Source organism: Helicoverpa armigera, chromosome 28 (assembly GCF_030705265.1).
Source record: "Helicoverpa armigera isolate CAAS_96S chromosome 28, ASM3070526v1, whole genome shotgun sequence".
In the NCBI taxonomy this organism is placed as follows: domain Eukaryota; kingdom Metazoa; phylum Arthropoda; class Insecta; order Lepidoptera; family Noctuidae; genus Helicoverpa; species Helicoverpa armigera.
Genome location: NC_087147.1, coordinates 7,112,390 through 7,138,778, shown reverse-complemented (window position 1 = coordinate 7,138,778; position 26,389 = coordinate 7,112,390). Strand labels below are relative to the sequence as shown.

The following is a 26,389-nucleotide window of genomic DNA, read 5'->3' as shown; positions in this document are numbered from 1 at the left end:
AAACACATTATATAGACTTATCTTTCTAGAAGAAAAAATAGATTGCTTGAAAGATATGAATAAGAAAGGTGGGGATGTTAGTATGACGCCTGACAGAGAGAAATGGAGGAAAAAACATATTGCGACGATTCCAAATATCTTGGGATCAGCGTAGGAAGAAGTAGACTTATCTTACTTGTTTAGGTTATTTTTATAAAGGGAATTTCAAATTTTTAGAGGCTAATTATCAAGTGTATACAGGGTGACTTGTTTATGGGTTTGTTTTTAGCCCTACATGGTTGAATTTATGTGTGTATACCGGATGACTTGCAATCCCTTTATAATTTTGAGGGGGGTAAACATTTTCCCCTATGGAACCTTTGCAAATGACTCTATATGCGTTTAAATTGATGTTAATGATATATTTCTCTTTCCAGGCCTTCACATACATAGTGACAGAGCTAGCTCTAGGCGGGGAGTTAGCTGCCGTGCTGACGGGCGGCGTGGCGGAGCGTATAGCGCGGCGGTTACTGGCACAGCTGGCGCTAGCGTTGCGACACATGCACTCCCGCCGCGTCGTGCACAGGGACCTTAAGCCTGAGGTCAGTATGTAGTCATCTTGGACCTCAAACTCGAGCTCAGTATGTAGACAACTTGGACCTGGAAGAAAATTTTGTCAGCATCAACCTTTTGTCGTCTCCACTGCTGGGCCTCACGTGAAGCTAATATGAGAAAACTAAAACAAAAGACAGCCTTCTAAAACGCCCACCTTTCACCACTTCTTATGTGTTGCTGGCTTTTATCAACAAAAATAAAATAAAGGAAATTAAAATTCATATTCTTCTCGTCACTACCATCAGATACTTCTTCTACAACACATTTTAAAATTCCATCGTTTTGGAGATACTAAGGGGGAAAAATAATTTAGTTATATTGTCATCCTGTATAACACTGGTATGACAGCCAACCCCAATACAGTTGGGAAAAGGCTTGGTTGGGAAATATTGCGTTTTTTTATTCAAGACAGTACTTAGGCCTGCATCTTGACATTTCTTCGTCTTCTAGTAAGATTCTTACGTTAACGTTCTGTTGTAATTTCCAGAACATTCTGCTAACGACGTCCCGGCTGAGCGAGGCGAAGGTGAAGGTGGTGGACTTCGGCTTCGCGCGACGGGCTCCCGACTGCGCAGAGGACAGGCCCAGGATGATGACGCCTTGCTTTAGGTAAACGCTAATATTACAGATAGAGAAGAGTTCAACGTCGTTTTAACATTATCGTAACTTTTTAACGAATTACCTGTATAAAAAAGGCACATTCATATTCGAAAACAACATACTTTTTACCATTTACTCGGCACATAATAACTTTGAATAGATATTCTTTAATAGCGTATATTTCGTTAAAAAACCAGTCTGTATAAATTTTCACTATATTAATTGTTCTAAACTATTGCAAATAATATGAGTTCTGAGATCATTTTAATAAAAGATACTATAAAATTTGCCATCAGATTTCATTATATCTTTGGTCAATGGACGTAAGAAAAGAAAGCATGGAATGTAAAAAAGAAAGTTTATTAACTAAAGATAACTTTTACAATGTGCTTATAATAACATTGAGCCACAAACTAAGCACAGTTTACATCTTATGGATCACTTAGTTTTTGCTCATGTGTTTTAATTAGTATTGTGCTCTAATTTTGTATTTATTTCTCTGCAGTTTACCGTACGCGGCGCCGGAGGTGGTGTCCCGCGCCCGCAGCGCGGCGGCGCCGGGGTACGGCCCGCAGTGCGACCTCTGGAGTCTCGGCGTTGTCTATGTGAGTACTACAATACAATATTACCTGTACATCTTGTACCGGAAACCCAGTGGCAGACCTGCCTACTTTCACCTGCCAAGGCTGCGGGATTGTTCGAAAGAGTTACCGCGGCCCTGGTACATAAAAGGCCTTCGAAGGAGCACGATGGATTTTTAGTCAGTAAAAGTCTGACACTCCCTCACCGCTGCTAACACACAGCGGGAGGATTCATTTGATGATTTTACCATCGAAAAAAGACCGATTTCGGCCACGGTGACTGTTCTATCTAAGGAGATCAGTCAGCGGCGCAGGACATATTATAGTGCACAAGCATTTGCGCAGCCCGGTGGGACGGCAGTCCGACACCACCGGAGAGAGAGACCAATCACAATTTTTTTCAATACAAAATTACAAAAAACCCATGAAACAGTAGCAATAACATGCATATATTTATATCCACAGTACTACATGCTATGCGGCAAGGCGCCGTTTCAGCCGGTGTCGAAGAAAGAGCCCATCACTGCCTTCATGGATAGAATTAGGACCGGCAACTTTACTATGGATGGTTAGTATTTATTTCATATCTTTTGTACTTGTATGTATTTAAATATGTTATTTCAGGAATTTGCTGTAGTGTGTGTGTTGGATGGTGAATTTTGAGTCTTGAGAAAAGTTTAATCTGAATAGAACGTTGAATTTAGGATAGAAGCATTATTTACGATTTTTTATTTGTTTGGTTCATACTCAACAAACTGTTGACACCTGTTGCATACTGCTAAAAAAGTAAATGATTACTGTTCTGTCTTCAATGCTCGAAATCTGAAAGTTAGGTAAGACTAGTTTGGAAATAAAAATATATATCATCACAACACATACACTTTGTCAGCTGAATATCAATGAGTTTGTGTTGAATGACAATAATTTGTAGACCTGGCTCTCAATTTTGAAACATAATTTGTTTTATGGCCAAGTACGATTTTAAGCTGTACTTATATATGTATAAATCATATCGTCGCAGATTTTTCATCAAAAGGTTTCCGCTATTTATTTATCTGTTATTTAAAAAGTCTTCTTTAACTAATCTCAAACTTGTCTCTTTCGCAGGTCCGATCTGGGAGCAGATATCGACAGAAAGCAAGCGCATCGTGCTGGGGCTGCTGGCCGTGGACCCGCTGCGCCGCTTCGGCACCGACGAGCTGCTGGCCGCGCTCGGCATCACCATACCTGATGCTAACAGTGGATTTAAGTTAGCTGTGAGTATGATAACATAGTATAACGTTATATAGAGGGAAGATTTTGATTGTTTGTTTGGCATGAATCATGAATATCATCATCGTTTATTTTTACCATACTTTTCTATCTGCCGTCATCTCACAAGTAACATTCTTTCTAATCATATCTACTTTCATACAATCCATCCATTATTTCTTCGGTCCTCCTCTTCCTCTATACCCGTCCACGTTCATGCTCATCACCTTCCTCACAACATGACTCTCATTACTCCGCATCACATGCCCATAATACCATATCGTTTGACATTAACAGGCTCCGAAAAATCCTTTAGGTACATTATCTCCGGTTTATCCAAAGACGGGAAGAAGTTCCCTCGGGACGTGGATGAAATCGCGGGAAAATAGTTAATTTTTGGTATATGACTGGGGTGGGAGTATGTATTTTATAGATTGTCCTTTAAAACATATATTTGAATGTTGTCGACATTGCAACAGGTTTGACATCGATTCTGAAAGTGAAGGAGAGATTTTCTAAGGTAAAAAAAAACTAATTAATATAAATAGGCAGGGTTTTAACGTTTAGTTAGAATTTTTAATCCCAAATTATCCCAAAGATATCGTCGTACTACAAAAAACTTGAAACGTCTGTTGAACACTTGTCTAAAAGATGAAATAAGGTCCATACTTTTTTACAGATGTTTAAGTTTTTGTAGTAAGGCTGATAGAATTATAGTTTTTATTTTATATTTTTAACGCTATACACAATTTCTTATACTAACTCCGTATATTTCTACAGGACATGACCAAAGCGGACCTATACAAGCGTCGCTACAAGAACAAGCACCGGTCGTCCAGCGCGTCCGACGCCGCCACCTCGCGCTCCGACACCACCGACACCGACCTCACCGCCGACCTGCCCCGCCGCCCCGACCACAACTCCATCGACAACGACGTGCAGCTCATCAAGGCCAACACCGTCGACACACCCGTCGCAGAGACCCCTGAACCAACCTACGACATCGACGACGAAGTACCCCCCGTCAAACCAGTCGAGAAGACATACGCCAAATCTAGGTCCAAATTAGACGACTACATCTACATAGAGAGCAGTCAAGGCCTCGACGGCACTGAAGTAGCTTTCCCCAAAACTAGCCGCGCCAAAAAATCTAAATCCCCCGTTCCTAGGAAACGCAGAAAAATTGAAACTAGACAGACTAAAAAGGAAGTTAATGGAGACAGGGAGTTGCGCAGTAAAGTGGAAAATGGTACCCGCGGCAGGAAGACTAAGGAAGTTGTCAAACGGGTGCTTAGGAGTAAGAGTGTTACGGAGAAGAATAGGGCCACTAAAGAATCTATAGAGAATGAAAAGACGGTCGTGACCAGAGTCACTAGGAAGCGGAAATATGAAGAACTAACCAAACCCGTTCTGAGGGAAAAGGGACAGAATGAAAGGTCTTCCCGTAAGGCCAGTCCCGAGCCCGTAGTGGAAGAACGGAAGGTAGTTCGCGCTAGGAAAACGAAGGCTAAGAATGTTCCTGTGAAACCTGAAATAGATGTATCTGAAACGAACGTGAGGATGACGCGGTCGCGGCGGCGGCGCCTCGAGGTGTCGCTGTCGCCCTCCGAGGTGCCGCAGCTGCTCTCCGTGGACTCCCGCGCCAGTGACCTGTCTACTAAGGCCAAGAGGAAGAACGCGAAGCCCCGGGGAGCCAAGAAGCCCCCCGCCCGCGCGCCCCGCGCCGCTCGCTCGCGCCGGTGAACACATCTATACAACACCCCACTTCCGATACATAATATTCTAGTTATCCCCCCCTGCCCTCCCCGACACGGCGACTGCTAACCTCAAATTCCAAATGAGACAAATAGTGATGCAATCAAATTATGGACGCTTTGCTCACGATAGACGAAATAAAACTAATTTATTCAACGACGAAAAAAAGAGTAAGTTATATTTCTTTAAAGTGTGTAGGTAAGCCTCCGAGAAAAACTAGTTCGTGAAAATAACGTTAGACATGTTTTTATTTTTTAATCCTTTTATTTAATGTTACTATTAATTTTTAAGATACTTTTTTCCCTATTATTACCATTAGAATTAATTCTTTGAAGTTGGTTATTATGTATTTTTTGATTAGAATAATTAAAAAAATAATTAATTAAAGAAATAGGTAAATTGGTGTGATTGAGCACTTATCTGTAGGTGAGAGTAAATTGTTTTGTGAATTAATATAATTTATTGTTTCATGGCGCTGCAGTATCTTGCTTCTTTGTTGCGATTTGTTCACGCGGGGGTGCGGCTAGCGAGGCGACTGGATCCGCTGTATCGAATCATCCAGTCGCCTCGAAAATCCCTCGTCTGATCAAATAATCATAGAGTAACTACAAATTATCCGTCACTCGATGTCAAGTTTTCGTAAATATCAAAATCGTTCACAGATCTCTTTCAATAACTATAAATAAAAATGATTTAATTTGTTTGTGTGTGTATATTTGTTTGAATAGGATAATAGGTTAAATTTGTAAATGTTCCCTTCGATATAATAGGCGTTTGTATTACAATACATACTTCATTCTTCCACTTTGCAAAAAAATGTAAAAAAAATGAATATACATATATATATTTATTTATGGTGAAAGTGCCAAAGCAAGCTTGGAAATTCCGCTTATATATAACGCGTTCTAAATTATTTGTAATTGTTTCAAATCACATATAAATACTTCCTAATTTGTATACGGGTTGTTTAAAATTGTCAAGTAATCATTTGTAATATTGTTTGTTGTGTTTGAGCGTACTTTAGTCTGTGGTGGCGTCGTCTTGTTCTTCCTTGGAAACTTGGACTTCAGTTTCTATTCTATCTAAAGCAGAAAATACCAAAAAAATGTATAATGTTTTCCATTCATCTGCTTTATCTAGTGAGACTCGCAATCTATACAATCTATTTATCTCTCAACAACACTTTAACTGAAAAAAATAGTTAAACAACCCATACACAATGTGAATCTACTTCTTTTGTCGTTATAAGCGCTTTTACCAAATAAAAACTATATTGTTTTGGGCTCACTTCCCTGTAAATATACTATGATAGCATTTAGTACAAATTCGGTGGAAGAGTTATAAAAAAAATATTATTTATAATCAAATTTGAAGAAGGAAATAGTCTCAATTGTCAAAGTCTCACGTTAATCTATTACGTCGTGATACGATAAGGCACTGATGAATAAATATTCTAATATTAGCTGATTAAGCTTGACTGTGTATGTTTTGAATTTCAAAAATTTAGTTACAAATGAATTGTTGCATGCTGTTAAACTTTAATGATGTAAATTGTTGTTAAAACCTAATATGTGCGCCAAATTCAGTTGTATGACTGATTAATATCGATAAATATAGTGTTATGTACTGCATTTCGGCTGTTCGTCTAAACTAGGGACAGAGATCGAGCAAACTGCTCTCTCATTCATTCACAGTGTAACAATAACTTCGGTTATTGACGTGAATGACGAATTCCCAAAGGTTTAGCGAAATACTGCCGACAAGGACTTATTTGCATGTAACATTGACGAAAGATATAGACATTTTAGTATGTAGTACATGACATCAAATTTTGTTATATATATTAGCTCAAATATATATTACTGAATCCGATTTTAGATTATATAGCTTATACAAGTGTTCATTAGTGTCAAGTACTTCCACCATTGATGGGTACATAGATTTTGTATGGATTATTTATTTCGTGGGTTGCTACATCCAACATTAGTTCAGTCCAATACCTTTTATAGTGTTAGTATTATTTAACCATACAATCAATGTGGGAGTACTTGCGCTAAACAGTATGTTGTTGCAATTTACAAACAATTATGAGCAATCCAATGTAATTTTATACACCTCAATGATATTTAGTCCATAGATTGTGAATGTTTTGAAGCAAAGATCTTAATTTATACAGCCAGTCAGAGAAGAGCCATGTTTTAAGCAAAGGTATACTAGTGCCGACGCGTATTACGATATACTTTTTGTTTCGGAAATTGTAAATTTCCCCGAATGCTTAACTCGAGTAGCCTTTACGTCACGTAAGTCGTAAAGTTTGTAAAAGTGCACTTAAATGGATTGTACCAAAAGATTATATAATTTTATAATAAAGTGTTAGTTAATGATGTCGGCGTAAAACAAATTTTGTAAGACGTTACATGGATGCCGGCTGGAGATATTGGATTGTAATAAATATACCATTTTAACATTATTCTATTGATTTTATTGGTTGAGTTCAATTTTTGATCTAAAACTTTTCCTTCCTGAATAAAAAATCAAAAAGCGTTTATTCACAAAGGTAGATGATGAGGCTGAAAAATAACACTTTGTGAACGTTAAAATTACGTGAGATAGCCCCCCAAAAACGCCTGCCCTTCACCACTTTATGTGGTTTTGAAGAGAAGAAGAGGCGTCACAAACTCCCCAATGATGTCCTCCTATCTGACTATCGGCCATTGCGGCTGTTCTCATATAAGGAGATCAGCCAACTGTGCAAGACATAATACAGTACACATGCATTTACGCAAGTAAACACAGGTGCACTTCCGGGCTGTTTTGTAAGCTTTTGAAACTCACAAACCTTTTTAGATTTTTGCCCGACCTGGGAATCGAACTCGAGACCTCGTGCACAGATGCTAGACCAACGAGGCAGTAAAAAAAATCCCAATAGTGGAGCAAAAAAAGGGGACGTCAGGCGTACCGATAGGGAGCCGAGGCGAGGCCTCTTCGGCCATAATTACCAATATAAAAGAAAGCCCTGTCTAGCATTGACGGGTCGCATATGTTTTATAGGACTAACAACTGAAGACCCGAATAGAAAGAGGAAAGATGATATTAACAACAAGCTTATGTTATCACACCCCTCTAATCCTTTGTGTGCGCGGTGCAATGTGGGTAAAATAGGCGTTGGCTTTATTCGGCGAATGACCAAAGCTACGATATCTTCGAAAAATTAATATAAAAACACTGTGGTTACCAAAAATTAAGAAAAATCAAAATAAAACTCTATGGTTCAATGACAGCATCCGTCGATGTTGCCACCAAATGAGAAAGGATTCATTGGTATTTTATTTTCAACAATAAATTCATGTGACGGATATTTGTATGTTACCCGTTGTATACAGTAGTTACCCATTTTAGGATTTATTTTTAAGTATATTATAATTATTTTGATAAATATAATATTGCCGATCCGTTGTTCCAGTCCATGAATCAAACCACCCGGTTGGTAGAAAACTATTCATCATAATGTTGTTTTCGAATTCAGTGTATGACAACACCAAGAATGGCACTGTGGCATGGCAAACGTCAGACGATGTCGAGTGATAGAAAAATAATTAATTTCACGACGTTTTGTGTTAATAATTATGTGAATGATGAGATGAAAGTGTAGATAAATGTTAGTTTAGTGTTCAATAGTGATTATGGCGCATAGTGGTGGTGTTTTGAGTTCGGATATATCTCGGAGGAATCCACAAGATGAGTATGAACTCATTCAGAGAATCGGTTCGGGAACCTACGGTGATGTATACAAGGTAGGGGGCCTTTCTAAAATACTTTATTCTAGAATTTACGCGTATTCTAGTCAATATCGACACGATTCACACACTTTCTCGGTCATTCAGTCGCCAAAAATGTCAATATAAATCCCGTTCTATTTTTCATGATGGAAAAAAATGTTGATAATCGACAGAATTTTCAACAATAAAGGTATTCAGTGTTGTGTATTGTTTATGGAGCGATGTTAGAGATAAAAAACACGTGTTACTAATGACCTTGAGTGCAGGACAAGTCTGGTTTACTAATTAGTAGTGAACACACCCAGTGGTGTTGTGATATTCAAAACACATCACAGCTCTTTGTTCTGCCACTGTTCTTTATTTAAATAATCCGTGAATATTGTCTGTGATCACACCTCTAGACATTTGTTAGGCAATTATTAAGTATTATGTTTATTTAATTGAGCTGCATTAAATTTTCCTGTTCAATAAATCTGACCTAATTTTTGACACAGAAATTTCTGTCTTTTCGTTCAGAAAATACATCCATAATATCTATCTACTAATCTTTAAATCCTATAGTTATTGTACCAAAGTTTTTTTTTCATTTAAATGAGAGTCAACTCATATAATTTAGTTAACAATTGCAAACTATTGAATAGCAGTCATTGCAGTTGCATAACAAGTTGTTTTAATGTTAGTAATAGTTAGGTGTATTAGTGAGTCATTTCAAGGCCTTGTTTACTAGTGAAAAAATTAAACAATGCCACTGAAAACAAAATCAGAACTGTTGTCTGTGGTAATAATACTAGTCAAATGAATTCTGAGTTGTAAAACCGTTTTGATAAGTTTATCTAAATGTAGCAAATGATATTACTATAATTACACCCTGTTATTTCTCATAAGAGAGATTTCATAAGGCTTTCCCGATCCTTTCATCTTTCTATAAATTTATAATATACATATATGGCTGATAATAAAAATTAAACTAAGTCTTCTACTTTTAATATATGTAAAGTTCCATATAGCTTGTGTTTTTGGTATTTCTATACTTTTAACCTGTTAAAATATCCAGTTATTATGAACCTGTATATACCTATTGTTTATCAAAATACTAGCTATTATACATCCAAAACTGTTCCATCTATAAACTTCAATAAACAGTCATACAGTCAGATATTCCTGTATTAGGAAATAGATTTTCAGGTTTCAGTGTCAATTTGCATTGTTAAAATATCTGTTACCTGTATACATAGAGCTATATAATAGAATGTTGAAACAAGGCCTCCCTGACCTAGTGTGGTTTTGCCAAAATGTTTTATTGGCACTGCTGTTTGTACACTGATATCTTCGTCAACAATCAGGTACATAAGTAGATAGACAGACAATATATTATGTGGAGTTAGAATTTAACCATTACTGGCTATTTTCAATACAGTATTGACTGAATGGAAGTTATTTATTTATCTGGTGCACCATCCGCACTACATAAAAATTAAAAAATAAACATTTATAGTTATGTCTATTGAAAGCACACACAACACAGTTATAGTCCTATCATTCTAAGCTAGATGTCATCTCATAATCTATCCTCTATCTTGTCATCATCATATCAGCTTATGGCCCTCCACTGCTAAATGTAGGCCTTCCAGAATGAGCGACTACCTTGATCGAAATCTTAGCTTTGGGTAGCGTGCATCCATTTTTCACAAACAAATGTCTAGATAGAAAAAGGCGAACAGAGACTGAATGGACTGTGAATAGGAATTCAAGACAACATTCCATAAATCTTTTATCCATCAGTTCTCACATTAGGACCTTTACTCTGGTATTTTTATTTATTTTACATACTTACTCTATCAGAGCTTTTATTATTTCCCTTTTTACCATTTCTCCAGATTTGAACAAGTCTGCTCTTACTGCCAAAGGTTCTAAATACCAGCATTCGCTTTTGTTTTACATTCGCACTTAAATCATTAACTGCTCAACTCCTCTTAGGTCCAGTTGAAAACCAGAATCATCAGCACATTGGTTTTTGTATATTGGGGAATACCTATTGAATTTATCTTGGATTGTGTCAATTAATGTAGCTTCTTTATTGTCTTGCTAACGAAGAAATTGCAATGACTAAGCCTTAGCTTACTACACTTAATTATATCTCCATTCAGATGCTATTTACCAATTTCTAAAATAAACTGCATTGCTTTCAAGAAAGGAGACATACTCACTGTAAACTTACTGTACGAAATTACGAAATATCAACATGAGTCAGTGTTACGTGACTCACGGGTGTTTCGGTTCGATTCCCGCGTCGGAACCTCTCGTGTCAGGTGGTGTGGCCTTGCCAGTGATTTTGGTATTTTATTGTTTATCTGATAATGTCGATTTTTGGTCAATGTCAGACGGTTTTGTGTTTGTTGAGTGACAAATTTGAAAGGCCTGACTATGATACAATGTGGTGATTGGAGAACAATAAATAATGACAAAAATTAAACTAACGTTATACACCTAATGTCATACCTAAAGGGTGAAATGGGACCCTATTACTGAGACCTGGCTGTATCCCATAAATGAAATATAGTCAGATAGTTGAAATTGTAACTACTGCTGAAAATAAAAATTGATAATTTAATTCTAAAAAAAGTCTTGTTTACAAGTGAAAACGTCACATGTTTACAAATGTGCTTTCCATTTTGGTATTAAGATAATCTTTGTTTGACCGATAATATCGCGGCGTTGTAAATCCGGATCAACATTTTTTCGCGAAAAACGGTCGAAGGACACTCGGTATCATGTATTTTTATTTTTAGATAGAACAGTAAAAAAAAACTTCGTTTAATAAATTGACGATTAATTAAATTTCGCGCATTAGTTTGCATTCTGAGTTGGATGCATAATAATATGAATAAGATTTTAATAAAAGCGACAGATTGCAGCATCAGATCACTTTCTAACCGGTTTCTAACTATAATTATAATTTTATTTCTGTTATAATATAATCACACGTCATAATAAGAATAAATTGCGTTCATCTTAGGTATACTAACATTATAAAGCTGAAGAGTTAGTTTGTTTTCTTAAGAGGACGAATTGGAATTTTTGGCCCCAAGGATTTCAATTTTTCTCAGTAAATACAAAACGGATCAAAATACAACTTGGTTATCTGAAAGTTCACGATATAAACCTTATTTTGTTTGTTGTAGAAACATGATTAGGTAACTTTTATAACAGAGAAAAATATATCAAACATACCTCTTTTTAAAAAGAGATTCACATATTATGGGCAAACGGGACCGATTTAAGCCTCTTAACTTTTTTAGTAGTTGAGTATATACATACTCTTTAAAATGGTAGTAGGAATTTTTATTAAATTATCATTTCTAAATATTAAAATTACAAAACCATTTTGTCGCTTACGACTTTTAGTTATAAGCTAGCGCGCGTATTGTTATCCTCGCCCCGCTCAGACGCTCCGACCCCTTTTGGCGCCTTAGATGCGCGTGCCGGTTATGGAATTATTGTTGACCACTTCCTCGCCTTAAACGCGCTAATCTCAGAAACTAGGCGCAGGACTGATTTGAAAAATTCTGCAACTGTTTCAGGCTGTAGCTTTCTTTTTATCCGCATGGCGGAGCTACCGCCACTTGTTATATACCTATAATATTGCATTCTATTATGTACCAAAAGATTTTGCAAACATATCTGTATGTTCCCATAGAGATTACGAGTCACGTTGTCATCCAATGGGATGAAATTCTTCCACCCATACAAAACTTTTACCCGATTGGTTTGACGCGTGACGCGTTTGACCCTTAACCCTCGAGGGAATAGCTGGCTTCCAATACACTTGGCCGTTTTCCATGTCCTTTTCAATACTTTGAAGAGAATGAAAGAAAATTGCTTGTAGTAAGATCTGGTGAAGTAACAGACCTATTTTGGTAGTAAGTAAATGTTGTGATCATAATTATTGTACACTAATGTTATAAAGCTTGAAACATTGATTGGTTTGTTTAGTTGAATGCGCTAAAATCAGGTACTACTAAGCTGAAAAAACTGATTTGAAAAAATATTTCGGTGATAGATATCCCATTTATCGTAGAAGGCTTTTAGAGGATGGTTTTTATTCGAGTGTGGGGACGAATTAATTTCCACGGGATGTAGCTAAAAAAGGTTTATGGAAGCTGGTGTTCTGTATTTTAACTTGTCAATTTCTAAACTCTGATATCATAATAATAGTAGGGCAGGTCATGTAACTTAGAAAATGAATGAACTCTGTTTATAGGATCTGATGTGATTTCTCAGAATTATCTTGTAAATGAGTCATTTCCTTACATCCGACAAGTAAATGATGTCATTAAAGTATTTACGTAATTAACAGTCAATGTATGCTCATTAAGTAAGGGCTTTCGTAAATAATCAATTTTACTTTCTTTTTGGATAATTTGTGTCTTATAAACTAAGTCGTTTATTTACCAAACCAGTCTTCAAAGTAACACAACATAAAACCTTTACAGAAACGAGACCTAGTTTACGTATTTCATGACCTAAAACAAGCATAGTCTAACACTAACAATATTATACTGTAGTATCTATAGACGCCGCTGTCGATCGCAGCCATGGAGAACAAAATGACTAGCGGAGGTGCCATAACGGAAAATCGCCTAAGAAAATAGCGCCAAAAAATGCGGGTGTTCGAGGGACGAGGAACGTTACTGTCTTCGCCCTTATACGCCTTCTTTAGACCCGAGCATTTTTGGTAATACCAAAAATCTCAAAGATGTCTCAAAGAATCCGAACGCTTCGATAGTTCACTCGTAACTAATCGTTTTGGTCATGCCCACCGTACGTATTTGAGCTAGAAGAAGGCGCCTGACCTACCTGCGTGGGGCTGAGAGATTGTTCGAAAGAGTTACCGCGGCCCTGGTACATAGGCCTACAAGGGACACGATGGATTTTAGTCAGTAAGAGTCTGACACTCCCTCACCGCTGCTAACCCACAACGGGGGGGGGTCATTTGATGATTTTTACCATCGGAAAAAATACCTATCTGCATTGTGGCATCTCTGGTCATGTTTCGTTGCTCCGTGATTTCAGCCGATCGGTGATTTAATTTTTAAGTGCACTATCAAGGCCTTGCTGATTCAATCACTAAATGCTCTAATAGACTTGCTTGGCGGTGCAATATTGGTGAATGTTTCTAGAATAGAGGTAGTAGCATCATGCTTGTTTGTCTAAAAGTTATGAGCAGAGATGTATTTACCTTTCATCTATACTAATGTAAAGATCTATAATAGACAAGAGATTATAATATAATAGAGCAGCAACATTATTTGTTTTGCACACTATTCCCAAGTAAAACATAGGCTATGTTTTGTCCGGACACGGGAAGAAGGTCCCGCGAGTCGCAGGTGAAACCGCGGGAAAACAGTTTTAAATAAATAAAAACTTAATAGGTAATAAAAAATCGTCAAAAAATTGTGTGTATGTAGCTTAGCCACCATTTCAAGATAAGCAGGAATGTTGGTTAACCACAAGTATAAAGCGAAAAGTTTATATTACAAGTACCTAAGTACTTATGAGAAATATTTTAGCCACCTGACTCATTACAATGAGTGTAAGAACTTAAGCCACGTCACAAGTTAAGCAATTACAACAATTTGTTTAACTTTTACTTGATAGTAATACAACCACAATTTGTCTTAACGAACAATGAAACAATTTATTTGAAGAATGTGTCTTCTTAAACTGTATTTTATTTCAAGACTGGCTTCCGCCAGAGGTTTCATCCGGGACCCTTGGAAACTACTCCGCTCACCCGGATAAAATGTGGCCTTTTTTATAACGACGCGACGTCAAAAATCATCTTATGAATGAATCATCCCACAGGTTAGCAGCGGGGCTGCGGCAACTCTCCCGCAGCCCCGGCAGGATAAACTGTGGCCTTACTCGATAAATGGGCTCTCTAAATCTGAGAGAATTTCTCAAATCAGACTAGTAGTTCTTTAGATTAGCGTGTTCAAGTAAATAAACAAACTTTTGACGTAGATAGAACCCGCAAACTCGTTTTTGAGAGGCTGGTGCTTTAACCATTGGCCAGCTAAAACAGTCCGATAAAGAAAAGTAAAGAAACCACAATAATTGTGTTGAACAATGTAGGGTTAATTTTTCTACGACGCAAAAGTTAAAAAGGTTTTCTACTATGTTTTAAAAGTGATTTAGTGAAATGGCGTTTGTTATTTAATGGTATAGAGACATGCTATGGTCACATTATTTTGTAGTAAACGTAGTAGCCGTGGTGAAATGGGTCATGTTATGGCGAACTAGCCTGATGGTATGTGGTCACTGGTCAGGGCCTTTGGGCTTTTGCAAACCTCAGTAATTTTTGTATTGCTCAGTTAGACTGGTCTGATCCCCAGTGTGGCCTTTGAACGTTGAATGTGGTTTTCAAGAGTTGCCACTTAAACTACAGTGCCCAAGATGTTTGTAGACCTTTAGTAGCTACTAGCTTCGACTAGCGTTTCACCCACTACCTGAGGGATCTACAGGATCTACTACACGTGAAGAAGGAATAAACATACAAACACATTTACAAATACACATTCACAAACTTTCGCTTTTGAAATATTAGTATGTCAGAGTGATGAGCTCCGATCGTCAAAATAGACAAAATAACAAAAAAGTACAATATTCTTGAGTCATTTTTATTGCAGAAAGGCACACAAAGCTACCTAACGCTCATAATTTTCTAAAATACCGCAATACAACACCATACATATTGTGCCTTCAAACATATAACCATACCCATAGCCTGCCGCTTGGCAGATGTTAATAAAAATGCTAAAATCCACCCATGGCGTGCTCCCCAGACATGCAATATTGTAAATTGTTCCACGACTTTAATATTCGCATCCATATTATGTGCTTTAAAGATATTGTGTTCTGAAATTATTATATGCCTAGTGCCTTCGTCTTAAATATCGGTATGCAGGGATATTTTCAAGCTGCAACATAAGCCTTTATGTTAATTTTCAATATATCGAGGTCAGCCAGGTCTTTTAAATCAAGAAAATTCAATGAAACTTTGTAAGAACGTTAGTTGAAAATTCATAGAAAATAATCTTACAGTAAACGTATAAAGAGATCGGAAATCATTTACAATATATCACCTTCCTCACCAAACGGAACTACAGCAGCAATTACCACATCATCATTTACCCCATGATTCAGAAGCTATGACGGATCTACTCATCGCTTCTGAATCATCGGCTCACACACTTACAGTGACTTGCACCATTTCGAGCCATTTTCAAAGTCAAAGTCAAATCATTTTATTTCTCTTAGGCTTTTACAAGCACTTATGTACGTCAAAAATATAAAGTTTGATTCTAGTTGGCCATTCCAAAAGTAGCTTCCTATGGAGACGAACGAGCAAGAAACTCCATGGGTACTCTTTTTAAAATCAGCAGATAGATAGAGTTATAGCACTGGTACTCAGATGAATCCGGTTAGACTGGAAGCCGACCCCAACATGATTGGGAAAAAGGCTCGGAGGATGATGAGAGTTATAGTATGTATTGATACATACAATAGCATACGAAGATCATGTAGAATTTCAGTTGTCAAAGCGCCGGTTTTACCAATAACCGGCAAGTATACGGCTGGTTATGGTTTGGTTATCGTTATAGTTAAACAGTGCAACCAGGTCTTAGGATTTTATGCCTTGCGTGACTTCGATTCGACTTGAATTATTCTACTTCCTATTACTGTAGAATAGGCTGTGCTTCCGGAATCTGGGTTGCGCAATTTTCTTTGTTATTTTTGTTTTGGTAAATATGATTAGCTCTATAAAAGTGCAATTAGTTATTGTAAAACCTAGTGTTAAGTGTGGTCAAGATAAAATGTTACTCAAATAAAAACTGTGAGAGGTTAATATTTATCGACATCGGCAGAGGAAGAGACATTCTTTACTCAGCAGCCTTAGGGTTCTTTGACTTTGGTCACTTACTTAAAGGTTCAAGCTTCAAACTCAATAAGAATCGAAATATGTATGTAACTATTCATCAATTCGTGACGATGTTTGCCACCATGTGTCAAGTCCGCTACTATTCTCCAACCCTTTCAAAGAGGCCATCATCATTAGTCACCATACAGGTCAAAACAGACGGATTGACCTGAGCTATACGGCCTTGCGTGACATTACCCTAGGTTATTAACTCCTGCAGTAAATATGTGTTTAACTATGATAAGTTCGTTGCACTAGCTGTGGTTAATGGCTGTTGATTTTAAACGTGTTTTATTGAACTTCTATGAGTCATCATCAGCAGATTTGCTTGTACCAAAATAATTGGCTATATATGTTAGGAAAGGTGAAATAGCTATTGGTCAAGGGAAGTAAACTGGTAGGCTCAATTTAAATCAAGATTTATGCTTGTTATACTAAAATGCTATAAAATCTGCATATTTTGCCTGTTTAGTATAAATGGACACTAATGACAGACAAACTGCTGTGGTTGATGGAAGATCAAGGAAGCCAATGATAGATTACAAAAAAGTTAAAATGAAGTATCTATTGAAATGAGAGTTGAAGAAATAAGTTAAAGAGAGAAACCTCAAGAAATTAATCTTAGTATTAAATTCAAGAAAGTCTACAAATAATAACATACCCCGCTCAATTTCTGATCATCGTAATATATTTCGACATACATCAGAAACTTTTTAAACGTAGAGAAAGTCGATACAAGTTATCATGTAATTTGACGATTCAATGAACAAATAATAATTATATCCGGTCTCAGTCGCTGTTGTCCAAATATTGATGCGGTATTATCTCAGTGAGATTGGTACTCGTGTATCATTTGGGTCTTATTGTTTTTTTTGTGAACATGTCGGGTTGTACATACATACTTGCTTGACGGAGTAACTGATTGCAACTCTCGTATTCTGTGTTGGACTATCTGGTCCTCTACCTGTTCCGATTTCAGATTGATATGCTCTTTCATGGTTAGGTTTTTGCAGTTTTTTTTTAATATTCTTGTTTCGCAAACTCTTATATTCTTTCATCGATAATGCTTCAGTCGACTTAACAATTTCGAAATTTCCAAAAACGGGCATAGTTATTGCAATGGTTTCTCTATTTATAATTCTGATAAAGCAATGATCTCAAAGTACATATTGTGTTGATTTTCCTTGTTATTTAAATGAATAGATATGTCCTTACTGGCTTGTCGTTAGCATTGTCTATCAAGTTCTTCTTCATCTTAAACGCCATCGGAAGGTATTAAAATTATGCCGACTACGCGGGTTTTCCGTACGGATAGCAACTTAGCCGGTTTCAATGACATCAACATCTGCCTTGTCTTTTCTCAACTAAGTTGGGATCAGCTGTCAGTCTAATCGTATGCAGCAGGAGAACCAGTATTTTGCATTGGGGTGATTGCCTACCCATCTGACCTTTTCCACCCAGCTTCCTGATACGATTGCCAAAGTTTTTCAAATGACAACCAGGACCCACAAATGTAACGTGCCGTTCCGAAACACGGAGGAGCTCTCATCATGATCATAAGACGGTCACCCATCCCATTAGTCAATCTGAATGTAAACGATGTAATATTATGTGCCGTATATTATATAAACGGTCAATCAGTTGCATTGTGCATTGTTATGCATAACAAGTATTTGATTAATGTGCCTGTGGGTAGGTTCCTACTGTGTGAACCAGCCTATTAAATATGGGAACTGGTCAGATGTCCTTGGGGTTTCTACATATAATGGGTTAGATGGTCTGAGATTAGAAGTGTTCTTTGGTTTAATTCAGCGTCCTCTTGACCTTATCCCAATTTTATTTGAGGTTGGCTCAGTATGTTTTCTTCATCCATACTCTTCTATCTGCCGTCATCTCATAAGTCAAATTGTTTCTAGCTATATCCACTTTCACACAATACATCGTTTCTTTCGTCTTGGATCAATTTTTATTATTCAATCAGATTTAGATTAATTACTTAACAACTAATTACTATCGGCAAAAATCATCTAGGGTTCACCTGTCAGCCACATTCGTAAATAGCCATGTTGACTTATACTAACTTGCTGGCTATTTATCTAACTTTTGATCACGTCATGACTCTCTACCTAACTATTTATTCGTACCGATAAGGAGAAGAATGTGTTTAACCAATATGATTGACCAATGACCGGCTTCTGTTAACGTAAATAAAGAAATCTTGAGGTCAGCTGCGCAATAACAAAACAATCATGGTTGATAGATGATTTTTATAGCACCATTATTATGTTCCACTAGTTTCCGCTGACGATTTTGCTTGCTTCCTAAGGAAGCTACATTAATTTATTTATTTATTTAGTACACTATGGAGAACACTAGCTTGGTTTTGTCCAGTCATGATAAATTGCTTCTTCTTCTTAACGTTTATCCCGTCTTGTGACGGGGTCCACTTTCCGTATCTTCTTCTTCCCCTTCGAGCTATCCGAGATCGCAGATTTCCATGTCTTTATGACACTCAACCACCGCAGTTTTGCCCTGCCTCTGCGCCTTTGACCGGGTATATCGAGATTGAGTTCACACTGCCGATGTACCTACTCATGATAGTCATGATTCGCAAAACCCGATGGCTGTCTTCAACTATATTCAGAGCACAAGTATACGTATGTAGCCCATACTCTTCCACGCTCGCCACCCCCTAATACCAAAAATTGCTTTCTGCGCAGAGGCTCGCGCAGTGACTTGACGACAATAAGATTGGCGAGAACTAGATACCAATATACCATGTCATCGTCCTATTATTATAAATACCTAAAACAAAGAACTGGTTCGATCGTCGACTTGTTATAACAGCTGTGTATATTGTAAATACATATGAAAAACATACAAAATCTAGATGTTTACGTTATATGTTAGCGGTTTTCGTTTTATTACTTAGTAATCGGTTTTATATGTTGATGGCAATTGGTAATTTAAATCAAAATATAATAAAGATTGAGGAATGTGTGGTGCGGTCGATCCGTGGATGGGTAACCATATTATCATGGCTAGTTCCTCCGTCTTCAGGAAAGCGAATTCAATTGGTGGGTCCCGGCTGTAATTTGAACATCTTGGCAGTAGTTACGGGTAGTCAGAAGCCAGAAAGTCTGACAACCAGTCTTATCGGGCCGCCCAGGAAACTGAGTTCATTAGGTCAGATAGGCAGTCGCTTCATGTAAACACTGGTACTCGTCTGCAACTGGTTAGACTGGAAGCCGTCCCCAACATATTTGGGAAAAGGCTAGGTAAATGAATAGATTACAGGGGTAAATAAAAATTTTATGTTACCAGATACTTACCTGTTTTTCTTTATTGAACGTGTTTTTATACGGCGTTTATAGAAAACCTACAGCAATATAATAAAAATCGATTTGTCATGAAATTACTTTTTTATAACACAGCTTATGATCTCTCAATTTGTAAACTTGTCTTATCTTTATTTATGGCTATCAATCTATCTTTAGCCACTAGTAGGATGAAGATTAAATAAGTAGTTTAGGAAAAGATTTAGGCTGTATTTTACTAGGACCGGTTTTAAACTGATGTCATTCATTAAAATAGTATACCTAGTTGTGTTTTTATTAGAAATCTTCCATTGGTCAATGATACTAGAAAATACCAAAACATCGAGGACATTTTATTTGGGTAACTAGGAGGATATTACCAGATGATCCCTTCTCCTGCGGGTGTACCATAAGAAAGACTGTCAGACTTTACCTCACTAAACCCCACCCATGTTCCTTCTGAAGCCCATGATCTTCCAATTCCACTCTGCGTGTATCGGGAGACATCAGAGTCAGAAAAAAGAGAAATAAAGATAGACAGAACCGTATTTCCTATTTTATCATTAATTAAATTACAGTTAGGCTTATCATCTCTCAAAGTTGTTTCTTTCATGCAAGCATATTTCACTTGTATTGTTAGGTACCGTTTTGATGATTTAATCTTCTCAGTTTAATGGTGTATCATATCTCTATCTATACTTATCTGTACTTTGGCAGATCTAGTCCCACCTCTCAATAAATAACTCTTACTTGTCTTCCTATCCACGTTTGCGATTTACATTTAAATAACATTATGATATCTTCAGACGAACGCTCTCGGTCTCATTATTATCGGCATACCAAAATAGATGGGTAGCATACACAAATGTGGGAATAACAATAATTTTATAACAATGTGTTGGGCACATGTTCTGCCCTTGTTTTTGAAGTACATACGTCATGTCTGTGATCCTTTTGTAATTAAATTGTATTTTTGGAACAAACCCCTTGATTTGTTAATGAATTGTTTCATAATTAAGCTGAAAATAATTAATTGCTGTGTGCTTGTTAATTGGTAATTTTACCTGTTTGCGAAAATATGTAATTGATACCGTATAGTTAATTTATTTTGGTTTTAATTTGAGTGAGATTTAATTAGAGTGCATTCAAGTCGTCAGAATCACCTCGTGTTGCCATTGGTCCATTTGGAGAATCAAACCCACTAAGTTTATAATTGATTTATTTCATTTATTTACCTACTATTCTATGGAGATATATTATATCTAGTAAATATTGAAAATCTTATGACTATCAAATATTGAAGGATCCTTAAAGAAAAGATGAAGAAATAACACAATTTCGTTATTCGAGTAGTATGTGATTCATCCATCTCATAACATAAAGCTCTGAACCTAAGGTTAGTTAGTCAAGTGGCACTGTCAAGTGGCACTGTCAATGGCACAGGTTCGATGCCCAGGCAAGGTCGAGTGACAAAACGAGTGAAAGTTGAACGCTGCATGTTCGAGCCGATACGCTTCGGCTGCCGTTGCTGTGTAATGAGCGATGTTAGTATTGCAAGAGGAGAGGCAGAGATAGTAGTGAATCTAGGTTTTTTTTTGGATATTGGGGCTAGATAATCTTTTGGATTGCCCAGGTAACTGGGTTGAGGGGGTCAGACAGGGCAGTCGCTCCTTGTAATGCACTGGTACTCAGCTACATCCGGTTAGACTGGAAGCCAACCCCAACATAGTTTGGGAAAAAGGCTCGGAGGAAGGAGGAAGGAAGGAAGGGGCTAGATAATCTTTTGAGGGAATCGGAGTATTGCAAGAAGAGAAACAGAGACATTACTAGGTCTCTATTTTGGAGGAATAAGTTTTGGGATGCAATTTTGTACTCGAAAGTTGATCTTACTAAAATTATAACTACAGAGTTGTCTTGTTTAAACACGCTAACCTTAGGAAATACTGGTCTGATTTGAAAAACATATTTGATAGCCAATTAATAGAGGAAGGCTATAAACTATTTTATATCCAGGTGTGCAAATTAGTTCCCACGGCATGTGCGTGGAACTGTCAGCGGAAGCTAGATATAGTACAAGTTTGTCGTATTAAACAAAAACAATACTTCATCAATCATCTGTCTGACAATGGATGAAAGACTATTTTCTGTACTAACCGCTGTCACAACTATTCATGTTTTTTTCCGTAATTCATAAAACACGTCAGGATCCTTAATTATACAAGAATACTTAGATTAAACCAAGGAGCCATGGCATCCAAAAGACAGTCGACATTATTGAGAGATTTTGAGTTGAAGATTGACTTTTTCCGTCCACTTCTAGACATGAGCTGATGATGAGGAAGTCCAGTTACCAGAACAGCCTTGGAATACCTGGTTCCCTGTACTTTCATCATCCTCCGAGCCTTTTTCCCAACTATGTTGGGGTCGGCTTCCAGTCTAACCGGATGTAGCTGAGTCCCAGTGCTTTACAAGGAGCGACTGCCCTATCTGACCCCCTCAACCCAGTTACCCGGGCAACCCAATACCCCGTGGTTAGACTGGTGGTTCCCTAACTTTCACTGAATGCAAAAATCAATTGCAACAAGCTATATCAGGGTTTTAATCTGCTGTTCGAGTTTGCATAGATAATGTCGATAAATTCCGTAATGTTATCGATAAACCGTCGGCGTTCGCGTGACCGATGGAATTACTAAATATGTGTCATGTTTATTTGCAATACAGTTGAAACTGTTAATTAGGTGGTGTAAAATTATGATATCTGGTCTGGTGGACAGAATGTAATTGGGATTTGATATTAGAAGCTGTTAGGCGAATTTGAGTGAATTCAGACACATAGAGGTGATAAAATTCGCTCTCGTTGCATCCATAACTGGAGGGGTGATTTGATGATTGAAGAAAGGAATATTTAGGGAAATCCGATATAACATGTTAAAAACAAACTCCTAGGTTGCTTATTTTATCCCAGATTTCCACATGTGAACTTACTTATAGTGTTATAGTAATAGCTTCTTATAACAATTTTTATCCCTGGACCTAAACTTATCTGGTACATTTTGAGCATGGTCGTGATAATTTCTTTAATATTGCATAGTTGCATTTTAATAATTAGCTTTTAAGCGAAAGTAAAATAAATAACTATTATATTATAACAGTACAATTTACGGAACATATCGTTCGCCGTCGCGTGCGCAAGGAGTTTTATCACATTATTTAGATTGAAGCTATTTGCCTCAAGATCGTGCAAAATATCACTCGAGGTCGTTTTCTAAAGAATGTATGCTATGTTATGTAAGTTGTAGTGTGAAGAATTGGAAACTGAAGTGGAATTACTTTTTATTATTAAAGTGAAAATAAATAACTTATTCTGGCAGAATTGTGCTTCACTTTCATTCTTGCGTCTTTAAAATGGGTCTTCATAATGAGTTAGTCGCAAATCTACATTGCAAGTTCAGATGTCATTTTTAACTTATTTCCCAAAAAATGGGAGGGTCTCAATCCGACCGCGTAACCTTTTTCAGTCGGTGGAAAAATAAACACAGCAGCAGTCATCGTCTTCTAGATCCATGATAGTTTGATATTTTTCTTTGTCTTTTTTTTTCATTAAAAGAAGATAAAGCAAAAATTGATAAAGTTCACTTTATTTTTCATTTAACATACAAATATGGAATCCACTCGTAATTGAAAATTGTATCAATGTCATAGAATTAGCTACGGTTTCCAATTTTGGGTAGTTGAATAACAAATGTCTATGTTCGGGAGATCGGCTTTTTGGTAATTGAACCGGTTTTTTTAATAATGATTTTTTAGGTTGATGATTAGATTTTTTTAACTAACTTACAAATGTCAAGTAACAAAATCTTATGTGTATTTGGGACCGCGACTGTAATCTGTAGTCATTTACCCGGGACCCCTCGCTGGCTCTTTTTTTCTTTCGTTCTTAATAAACACAGGAGTTGCAACGAACCCCAGCGGGGCCCAGCAGGGCCAAGGCCTGCCGGGGCTGCGGGTTGTTCGAAAGAGATACCGCGGCCCTGGTACATAAAAGGCCTATGACGGAACACGACGGTTTTTAGTCAGTAAGAGTCTGACACTCCCTCACCGCTGCTAACCCACAGCGGGAGGGGTCATTTGATGATTTTTGACGTCGGAAAAAAAAAGTTGCAACGAACTTTTACGCTGTCAAAAATGACAGTCAATGTTTTCTTGCAATAAATTCGCGTTTATATTCCAACCCAGTGCTCTGCCTACCCCACAAGGCCTACAATCACGTAACAACAGTTATCTGTAGCCAAATGCAGCATATTTGACCACTGGTCTAATTAGTAAAACTTGCGCCCGCCGTGTCAATGACCTCGTGACAAGATTGCTAAATTGTAGTGGCATAATATGGCGGGGAATTCGTAAATATAAACGAGGAAAGCCTGCTTCAAAAAATGTTTATTTTTTTAATAAAAAAATACCGTATTCAAATCGGTTCATCCATTTCGGCTCTACCATACCACATTTGTACAAGCGAACTACGGCACAGATTCATTCTTCCGATCCTATAACACTATTTTTACCAGAAGAGAAAAATCTAGTACGTCTGGGAAGGAATCATAACCGTGTGCTCTTAGGAAAAAATCAATATCAAAAATCATTTATTCAAACTTGGCTGCAAGACAGCACTTTTTGAACGTCAGGAATTTTCAATAGACAGCACCCAAAACGCCCACCCTTCACCATTTCCTATGTGTTTTTGCTGGGAAGAAGAAGAAATTTTGTCATAACATAAAACTTGAAGAAGTTTATCCACTCGTTTTACGTCTTTTTAATTCCCCTTACCCATTTTCTCTTCCTTTAATTCCTTCTTCGCTTTAAGCAGGAATAGCCCAACAATAACAATCTATATTTTATCCTCATAATGCTATTAAGCAATATGCCAACAGGAATTCCTGTTGACCCCTCCAATTAAGCTTAATATGATTGTGCTAGTGGGTGGTTGCGATATTGCAACTCGCTAGCTAGAGATTTATCAGGATAGTTTTCGGTAGCGAAAATATGGGCGAGGATCATTTTATCTAGCTTCGAAGAGGAAATGGTGAAAAAGTCTTGCTATGTATTATTATTGATGATCACTTCATTTTGGTTGGTTGTTTCTTTTTTCTCGTTAACTAACGATAAGATATTTTAAGTCTGAAGATTTAAAGAATTTTGGGGAGGAAGGGGTGATCGATTGTCTGCGTCGTTGTGGGTTCGACTCCTGAAAGGACATTTCCATTTTTACGTGATTCGTCAATAGTGTCTTAAGTATGATTCTTATTTTTTTTTTTAATTTTGTGATAATCTCTTGACTTTTTATTTTGCCCCAAATAATTGATTAAACCCCGAATGGAAACTACCTATGTTTTACAAATTATTATTTTTTACGATAAGGAAATGTATGTAAGTGTGTCAGCAGCCCAAATCTAATGCATCTTATCTGAATGTGCCATTGCTTTTGATTTTTTAAAGCAGACCTGTAACTATAGCAAATTAAATAATATGACTTGGTCATCCAATATATGAGTAAATAAGGGTCCTATCACAGCTTAAAACTCAGTTGTTGTTTAAGAAGTAAATAGTCACAAAAAATAATAGGCATTTGATATGTTTTTATCCGTATATGAAAGTAAATATGTGTATGGCTAGGCAGATAATGCGTACTTTTACTCTTTTCGTCCTTAACTTAAAATAATTATTTTGTGCACTAACTTAACAAAACCCTACATTCTTCACCTGGGGTCAAGCCATCAAGTCATATTTCATCCAAAACCGCTCACCCTTTGACCGTAACAGTCCCACATACATTAACATAACCTAGCAACCAAAGATGAATTATTTACCTTCACAATCATCATCATTAAGTCCAAACCCATAGGGAAACGGCGACTGTTGACAAACATTATCTTTTTAACACTACACATATGTATGGTTTGTCGAGCACTAAGTTAGTACACAATTAACTGCTGGGAACAATGGTTGATACTTGAGTCAGACGCCGCGTACATTTGTAGGGTTGTTGGACTAAGTATTGTACAAAGATCCGTATCCAAATAATATTATAAATGTGAAAGTAACTCTGCCTGTCTGTCTTTTCTTCACGCCTAAACTACTGAATCGATTTGTATGAAATTTGGTACAGACATAGTTTGGAACTTGAGAAAGGACATAGGATAGATTTTATTACAAAAAAATATAAAAATAAAAATTTTATTCCGGACATATAGCGCCAAACCAAAAATCTGACGGAAGTCACTATTCCACGCGAACGAAGTCACGGCCAAAAGCTAGTTATTATATATCTTTGAAGTCTTATAAAGGCTGGATTGGGTATGTATATATATGTCTTTCTCTTCTATTCTTCTCTGCCACTGATAAAATAATAAGAAGTGTTTATAGGTACGTTAGCGACGAAAATATGTTACAAATGTGACTCATACAAACGTCTACAATTTTACAAAACATTCGTACTTAAAGGTCGATCCTGAATACCCTGAACTCTTCAAAATA

The 26,389-nt window shown here is 37.0% G+C and overlaps 2 protein-coding genes across 8 annotated transcripts in view; both read left to right on the top strand.

The window, feature by feature from the left end:
* LOC110381476 (ribosomal protein S6 kinase alpha-5) overlaps positions 1-7,251 on the top strand; it is a 90,753-nt gene extending 83,502 nt beyond the window's left edge. For both annotated transcript variants that reach the window (XM_064042442.1, XM_064042443.1), the window contains exons 13-18: positions 417-581; positions 1,082-1,203; positions 1,700-1,799; positions 2,241-2,343; positions 2,883-3,031; positions 3,807-7,251. In XM_064042442.1, coding sequence (XP_063898512.1) covers positions 417-581; positions 1,082-1,203; positions 1,700-1,799; positions 2,241-2,343; positions 2,883-3,031; positions 3,807-4,769 — 1,602 coding nt within the window. In that variant the 3' untranslated portion in view covers positions 4,770-7,251. The remainder of the gene's footprint in view (positions 1-416; positions 582-1,081; positions 1,204-1,699; positions 1,800-2,240; positions 2,344-2,882; positions 3,032-3,806) is intronic.
* Positions 7,252-8,309: 1,058 nt separating this feature from the next.
* Hppy (happyhour) overlaps positions 8,310-26,389 on the top strand; it is a 42,489-nt gene continuing 24,409 nt past the window's right edge. For 3 of the 6 annotated variants that reach the window (XM_064042388.1, XM_064042386.1, XM_064042385.1), the window contains exon 1: positions 8,311-8,575. In XM_064042388.1, coding sequence (XP_063898458.1) covers positions 8,465-8,575 — 111 coding nt within the window. In that variant the 5' untranslated portion in view covers positions 8,311-8,464. Of the gene's footprint in view, positions 8,576-26,389 lie in introns of all 6 variants that reach the window. The other 3 variants (XM_064042384.1, XM_064042383.1, XM_064042387.1) reach the window with 2 other exon arrangements.